The sequence below is a fragment of the Callionymus lyra genome, chromosome 12 (assembly GCF_982586985.1).
Source record: "Callionymus lyra chromosome 12, fCalLyr1.hap1.1, whole genome shotgun sequence".
Classification (NCBI taxonomy): domain Eukaryota; kingdom Metazoa; phylum Chordata; class Actinopteri; order Syngnathiformes; family Callionymidae; genus Callionymus; species Callionymus lyra.
In genome coordinates, this window is record NC_141829.1 from 2,735,397 (window position 1) to 2,744,006 (window position 8,610).

General features: G+C 36.2%; 1 protein-coding gene across 2 annotated transcripts in view; it reads left to right on the plus strand.

The window, feature by feature from the left end:
- The window catches only part of LOC148067991 (E3 ubiquitin-protein ligase SH3RF3-like), a 94,593-nt gene extending 86,550 nt beyond the window's left edge, over nucleotides 1–8,043 (plus strand). For both annotated transcript variants that reach the window (XM_087804750.1, XM_087804749.1), the window contains 2 exons: nucleotides 4,249–4,601; nucleotides 6,198–8,043. In XM_087804750.1, the coding sequence (XP_087660876.1) occupies nucleotides 4,249–4,601; nucleotides 6,198–6,366 (522 nt within the window). In that variant the 3' untranslated portion in view covers nucleotides 6,367–8,043. The remainder of the gene's footprint in view (nucleotides 1–4,248; nucleotides 4,602–6,197) is intronic.
- The last annotated feature ends 567 nt before the right edge of the window (nucleotides 8,044–8,610 follow it).

Sequence of the window (8,610 nt, forward strand, 5' to 3'; positions counted from 1 at the left end):
TCTTCTGTTGTGTACTTGTGTTGTTCTTTATCTTCTGTTGTGTACTTGTGTTGTTCTTCATCTTCTGTTGTGTACTTGTGTTGTTCTTTATCCTCTGTTGTGTACTTGTGTTGTTCTTATCTTCTGTTGTGTACTTGTGTTGTTCTTCATCCTATGTTGTGTACTTTTGTTGTTCTTCATCTACTGTTGTGTACTTTTGTTGTTCTTCATCCACTGTTGTGTACTTTTGTTGTTCTTCGTCCACTGTTGTGTACTTGTGTTGTTCTTCGTCCTCTGTTGTGTACTTGTGTTGTTGAAACTGCAGATGCTAGGTGAGCTAACTGCTAAAAGTTGTTTATTTTTACTGAGAACACTCTTGACAGTAACTGTAAACACTTGTTTTTAAGTGTGTACAGTTACATGAAATGTTGTCGTCAGTGGCTAAAGTTGTGTTACTTGTATTTGAACTTGAGTGACAGGTGAACAGTTTCTATTATCGTTAGTGTTCGATCGTGAGGTTGAGATTCGAAGACGTTCACAGGTTTCTCTCAGTCTTGCTCAAGGGTTCCCTGATCGTGGCGTCACTGAAGCGAGACCAGGATGAAGACACGAGATGTTTTTGTGTCGAAGACTCGTCGTCGCCGTCGTTATCTTCTTGAATAATTCAACATCATTTGGTTATCAAGGCAGAGTGGTTGCCATGACAACTGGCCATTATAGTTTCAGCAGGAATGTGTTAAAAAAAAGAATCAGAAGCGAATCTTTAGAGTCAAACTGTGCTTCATCAGCTTCTTCATTACTCTGACTCATTACTTCATTACTCTGACTCATTACTTCATTACTCTGACTCATTACTTCATTACTCTGACTCATTACTTCATTACTCTGACTCATTACTTCATTACTCTGACTCATTACTTCATTACTCTGACTCATTACTTCATTACTCTGACTCATTACTTCATTACTCTGACTCATTACTTCATTACTCTGACTCATTACTTCATTACTCTGACTCATTACTTCATTACTCTGACTCGTTACTTCATTACTCTGACTGGTTACTTCATTACTCTGACTCGTTACTTCATTACTCTGACTCGTTACTTCATTACTCCGACTCATTACTTCATTACTCTGATTCGTTACTTCATTACTCTGACTCGCTACTTCATTACTCTGACTCGTTACTTCATTACTCTGACTCATTACTTCATTACTCTGACTCGTTACTTCATTACTCTGACTCGTTACTTCATTAATCTGACTCGTTACTTCATTACTCTGACTCGTTACTTCATTACTCTGACTCGTTACTTCATTACTCTGACTCGTTACTTCATTACTCTGACTCATTACTTCATTACTCTGACTCGTTACTTCATTACTCTGATTCGTTACTTCATTACTCTGACTCGTAACTTCATTACTCTGACTCGTTACTTCATTACTCTGACTCATTACTTCATTACTCTGACTCGTTACTTCATTACTCTGACTCGTTACTTCATTACTCTGACTCATTACTTCATTACTCTGACTCGTTACTTCATTACTCTGACTCGTTACTTCATTACTCTGACTCGTTACTTCATTACTCTGACTCATTACTTCATTACTCTGACTCATTACTTCATTACTCTGACTCATTACTTCATTACTCTGACTCATTACTTCATTACTCTGACTCGTTACTTCATTACTCTGACTCGTTACTTCATTACTCTGACTCATTACTTCATTACTCTGACTCATTACTTCATTACTCTGACTCATTACTTCATTACTCTGACTCATTACTTCATTACTCTGACTCGTTACTTCATTACTCTGACTCATTACTTCATTACTCTGACTCGTTACTTCATTACTCTGATTCGTTACTTCATTACTCTGACTCGTTACTTCATTACTCTGACTCATTACTTCATTACTCTGACTCGTTACTTCATTACTCTGACTCGTTACTTCATTACTCTGACTCGTTACTTCATTACTCTGACTCATTACTTCATTACTCTGACTCGTTACTTCATTACTCTGACTCATTACTTCATTACTCTGACTCATTACTTCATTACTCTGACTCGTTACTTCATTACTCTGACTCGTTACTTCATTACTCTGACTCGTTACTTCATTACTCTGACTCATTACTTCATTACTCTGACTCATTACTTCATTACTCTGACTCATTACTTCATTACTCTGACTCATTACTTCATTACTCTGACTCATTACTTCATTACTCTGACTCGTTACTTCATTACTCTGACTCGTTACTTCATTACTCTGACTCATTACTTCATTACTCTGATTCATTACTTCATTACTCTGACTCATTACTTCATTACTCTGACTCATTACTTCATTACTCTGACTCATTACTTCATTACTCTGACTCATTACTTCATTACTTCATTACTCTGACTCGTTACTTCATTACTCTGACTCATTACTTCATTACTCTGACTCATTACTTCATTACTCTGACTCATTACTTCATTACTCTGATTCGTTACTTCATTACTCTGACTCGTTACTTCATTACTCTGACTCGTTACTTCATTACTCTGACTCATTACTTCATTACTCTGATTCATTACTTCATTACTCTGACTCGTTACTTCATTACTCTGACTCGTTACTTCATTACTCTGACTCATTACTTCATTACTCTGACTCGTTACTTCATTACTCTGACTCGTTACTTCATTACTCTGACTCATTACTTCATTACTCTGACTCATTACTTCATTACTCTGACTCATTACTTCATTACTCTGACTCGTTACTTCATTACTCTGACTCATTACTTCATTACTCTGACTCATTACTTCATTACTCTGACTCATTACTTCATTACTCTGACTCATTACTTCATTACTCTGACTCGTTACTTCATTACTCTGACTCGTTACTTCATTACTCTGACTCATTACTTCATTACTCTGACTCATTACTTCATTACTCTGACTCATTACTTCATTACTCTGACTCATTACTTCATTACTCTGACTCGTTACTTCATTACTCTGACTCATTACTTCATTACTCTGACTCGTTACTTCATTACTCTGATTCGTTACTTCATTACTCTGACTCGTTACTTCATTACTCTGACTCATTACTTCATTACTCTGACTCGTTACTTCATTACTCTGACTCGTTACTTCATTACTCTGACTCGTTACTTCATTACTCTGACTCATTACTTCATTACTCTGACTCGTTACTTCATTACTCTGACTCATTACTTCATTACTCTGACTCATTACTTCATTACTCTGACTCGTTACTTCATTACTCTGACTCGTTACTTCATTACTCTGACTCGTTACTTCATTACTCTGACTCATTACTTCATTACTCTGACTCATTACTTCATTACTCTGACTCATTACTTCATTACTCTGACTCATTACTTCATTACTCTGACTCATTACTTCATTACTCTGACTCGTTACTTCATTACTCTGACTCGTTACTTCATTACTCTGACTCATTACTTCATTACTCTGATTCATTACTTCATTACTCTGACTCATTACTTCATTACTCTGACTCATTACTTCATTACTCTGACTCATTACTTCATTACTCTGACTCATTACTTCATTACTTCATTACTCTGACTCGTTACTTCATTACTCTGACTCATTACTTCATTACTCTGACTCATTACTTCATTACTCTGACTCATTACTTCATTACTCTGATTCGTTACTTCATTACTCTGACTCGTTACTTCATTACTCTGACTCGTTACTTCATTACTCTGACTCATTACTTCATTACTCTGATTCATTACTTCATTACTCTGACTCGTTACTTCATTACTCTGACTCGTTACTTCATTACTCTGACTCATTACTTCATTACTCTGACTCGTTACTTCATTACTCTGACTCGTTACTTCATTACTCTGACTCATTACTTCATTACTCTGACTCATTACTTCATTACTCTGACTCATTACTTCATTACTCTGACTCGTTACTTCATTACTCTGACTCATTACTTCATTACTCTGACTCATTACTTCATTACTCATGGTCTAGAGTCCATGGGGGTGATCGGGCGAGAGGCAGGGGACACCCTGGACAGGAGCTTAAACATATGAATTGTTAAAAATAAATCATACATGTTTCTGATTTACTTCCATAATAATCGAATCTTGTTTTTAATGAATGTTATTTTTCTGTCTCGTTAAGATGTGAATAATTGACTTAAATGTAATTAAACGTTCATCACTCTCTTCCTCCACAGAAGGAGAGAAAAGCCGCCGGACTCTTGAAGCTTCTGTCCGGCGCCGCCGCCAAGAAGAAGACTCGCTCGCCGCCCTCCTCCCCGCCGACCCATGACCCCGCGTCCGACCCGGTGCTCCACCCTCACCACCGCCACTACCACGGGCGCTCGGGCTCGTGTCCGATGGTGTCTCAGGGTCGCGCCGGCTCGTGTCCGGTGGAGATCGACATGGCCGGAGCGTCCGGTCTGGAGCCGCTGCACAGGAAGTCCGGCTCCCTGGACACCAACTTCCCTCTGTCGCCCCCTGCAGTGAGAGGCGGGAACAACCCTCTGATGGTCCTCAGACCAGAACCCAAACCTTTGTCCAGAGAGAGGTCAGTGTGTGTGTGTGTGTGCCTGTGTGTGTGTGTCCCTGTTGTGTACTTGTTATTATACATTTGTATTTTACTGGTTTTTACCTTGTTTTTGTTGATTCTGTTGGGTTTTTTTATCTTGTTGTTGATATTGTTGTTGTTAATACAATTGTTTTTTATATTGTTGTTGTTGATAATGTTGTTGTTGTTGTTGATATAGTGTCTGTGGTTGTTGTTAATATAATTGTTTTTGTTAATACTTTTGTTGTTTACGTTGTTGTTAATATAATTGTTTTTGTTGATATTGTTGTTGATATTTTTGTTGATTATATTGTTGTTGTAATCAATACTTTTGTTGTTGAGATATTTTTGTCGTTTTTTTTACTTTTGTTGATTTTAATGATGTTGATATTGTTGTTGTTGATAATATAATTGTTTTTATGAATACTTTTGTTGTTTACATTGTTGTTTTTGTTGATAGTTTTGATGTTGATGCTGTTGATAATTTTGTTGTTGATGTTAATATAATTGTTTTTGTTAATACTTTTGTTGTTTACATTGTTGTTGATGTTTGTTGATTATATTGTTGTTGTTGTCAATACTTTTGTAGTTGAGATATATTTGTTGTTATTTTTAATTTGTTGTTGTTAATGCTGTTGATATTGTTGTTGATATTGTTGATATTGTTGTTGATATTGTTGATTTTGTTGTTGTTGTTGATATAGTGTCTGTGGTTAATATAATTGTTTTTGTTAATACTTTTGTTGTTTACGTTGTTGTTAATATAATTGTTTTTGTTGATAGTTTTGTTGTTTACGTTGTTGTTAATATAATTGTTTTTGTTGATAGTTTTGTTGTTTACGTTGTTGTTAATATAATTGTTTTTGTTGATAGTTTTGTTGTTTACGTTGTTGTTAATATAATTGTTTTTGTTGATAGTTTTGTTGTTTACGTTGTTGTTAACATAATTGTTTTTGTTTATACTTTTGTTGTTGATATTGTTGTTGATATTTTTGTTGATTATATTGTTGTTGTAGTCAATACTTTTGTAGTTGAGATATTTTTGTTGTTATTTTTAATTTGTTGTTGTTAATGCTGTTGATATTGTTGTTGATATTGTTGTTATTGTTGTTGTTGATATTGTTGTTGTTAATGATGTTGTTATTGTTATTATTGTTGATATTGTTGATATTGTTGTTGTTGTTGATATTGTTGTTGTTATTGTTGTTGATATTGTTGTTGTTAATGATGTTGTTATTGTTGATATTGTTGTTGATATTGTTGTTGTTGTTGATATTGTTGTTGTTGTTGTTGTTGATATTGTTGTTGTTATTGTTGTTGATATTGTTGTTGTTAATGATGTTGATAATGTTGTTGATATTGTTGTTGTTGTTGATATTGTTGATATTGTTGTTGTTGTTGATATTGTTGTTGTTAATTCTGTTGATATTGTTGTTGATATTGTTGTTGTTGTTGATATTATTGTTGATATTGTTGTTGTTGTTGATATTGTTGTTGTTAATGATGTTGATATTGTTGTTGTTAATGTTGTTGATATTGTTGTTGTTAATGATGTTGTTATTGTTGATATTGTCTCACCTGACGTCTCGTGTGCAGGTATCGTGTTGTGGTTCCATATCCTCCCCAGAGCGAGGCGGAGATGGAGCTGCGAGAAGGCGACGTGGTGTTCGTGCACAAGAAGAGGGAGGACGGCTGGTACAAGGGGACGCTGCAGAGGACGGGTCAGACCGGACTGTTCCCCGGCAGCTTCGTGGAGAGCTTCTGAAGCCAGAACCAGAACCAGAACCAGAACAATCTCCGGCCGTTTCCAACTTTGCCTTAAGAAGCTGAAATTCTTCGCGGTCGACTTCAGCACAATCATTAAATTAATGATTCTAAGGATTTGGGCTCCAGCGGGTCCACGAGACCACCTGCTGAGACAAGGATGGAGGAACATCTCCGCCTCTACTGAAGGCACACTTGACGAGCACAGGAATCAAACCCAAAACCTCCCGCTTCTCCTCGGCGACATCCACCAGCAACACGAGCACAAGAAGCTTCTGCTCTCCAGCGAGACCTCAGAACCTCCTGAACCAGAGGAGAAGGTTCTCCTTCAGGTCCACTTTGTGACCAAACTTTTCCTTCTTCTCGTTCTGTTGATGACGACGTGTAGCAATTCTACTGCGTTCCACTCGTGACGGAATGATTTACGTCACGAACGGAACGCCGTACGTTTCTTTCTCTCCGTCTTGACGCTTGTGTTGTCTTGCTGTGATCTCACTGGAGTCTTGATTTAACAACCGTGTGTGTCCGTGTGTGTCTGTGTGCGTCTGTGTGCGTCTGTGTGCGACTCCGAAGCCCGAGAGTGTGTGAATGTAGACGCGACTCTCGACCGAAGCGATTTCTACTTTTGTAAATCTCCAGCTGAGGTTTAGGAACAAACGTTTGATACGAGACGAGACAAATTTTCAGAGTTTTCTACACTTTTGAGTTGACAGATGTTGAAATGTTGGATAAGAATGTTTGACTCGGACGTGAATCAGTGGCGACAGAAGATATTGAACTTTTCAAATGTTGAAATTTGGCGAGTAAAAATTTATTTTTTGAAAAGTACTTTGAATATTTGAATTAATTGGGTTTTTTTACACGTTAAGTTTGATCTTTTTATCACAATAATTTCAAGATAAATGTCTTCAATTCAATTCAGTAATTCATTTTTAAATGTTGTTTGTTGTACCAACAGAGCACCGATCGCGTCACATGATCCTACGAGTCACATGATTGGCTGTCATTTTGATATAATAGCAAACAACATTTTATATTGTATTTAAAATACAACGAATTAAAAAAAACATAGATATTCTAATTATTACAAAAGAATGTCGAAAATATAATCAACCTCCAATGATTTAATTCAATTTTCTAAACATTAAATGCCTAAAAAACAACATTTGAAGGATAAATCAAAGTGTAAATAAATGTGTTTAATTTGTATTTCTATAAACGTGTCAATATTCTTCGGCACTGAGTCACGTCCGCGTCTCTTAAAAACCTTGTAATGTTTTGGTCGTGAAGCTTCTGTGATCGTCGTCTTCTTCCTGAATCCAGGTTCATCCAGTTTACATCCGACACAACAGCTACCTTTGCAACCGTTACTGAAGGTGTGTGTGTGTGTGTGTGTGAGTCCGTCTTTGTGAAGATGATCTCAGCATTAGTTAAGATAAGTTAAGTCGACACGGGTCGTTCCACAAAATACACTTTTTTAACAACCTTCACGTTATGTTTAAAAATATTGATTTCATTTAAATTAAAAATATAAATGATTGTGACTCTCGTGTCACAAATTTAACTTCACGTTAACAAGAAACTTTAAGTGTTTTTACTTCACAAAAAATATATTTTGGAAATGATAGTTTTTTTTTATTAAATTACGTTATTAAGTTATTTTCTCATTTTCAAAGCAAAGAAAATGTGTTTCGGGTGATTGCAGCTAGCTTTGTTAGCAGCTAGCATTGATAGAAGCTATCATTGTTAGCAGCTAGCATTGTTAGAAGCTATCATTCTTAGCAGATATCATTGTTAGCAGCTAGCATTGTTAGAAGCTATCATTCTTAGCAGCTATCATTGTTAGCAGCTAGCATTGTTAGAAGCTATCATTCTTAGCAGCTATCATTGTTAGAAGCTATCATTCTTAGCAGCTATCATTGTTAGAAGCTAGCATTGTTTGCAGCTATCATTGTTAGCAGCTATCATTGTTAGAAGCTATCATTCTTAGCAGCTATCATTGTTAGCAGCTAGCATTGTTAGAAGCTATCATTCTTAGCAGCTATAATTGTTAGAAGCTATCATTCTTAGCAGCTATCATTGTTAGGAGCTAGCATTGTTAGAAGCTAGCATTGTTAGCAGCTAGCATTGTTAGCAGCTATCATTCTTAGCAGCTATCATTGTTAGAAGCTATCATTCTTAGCAGCTATCATTGTTAGGAGCTATCATTGTTAGAAGCTAGCATTGTTAGCAGCTATCATTGTTA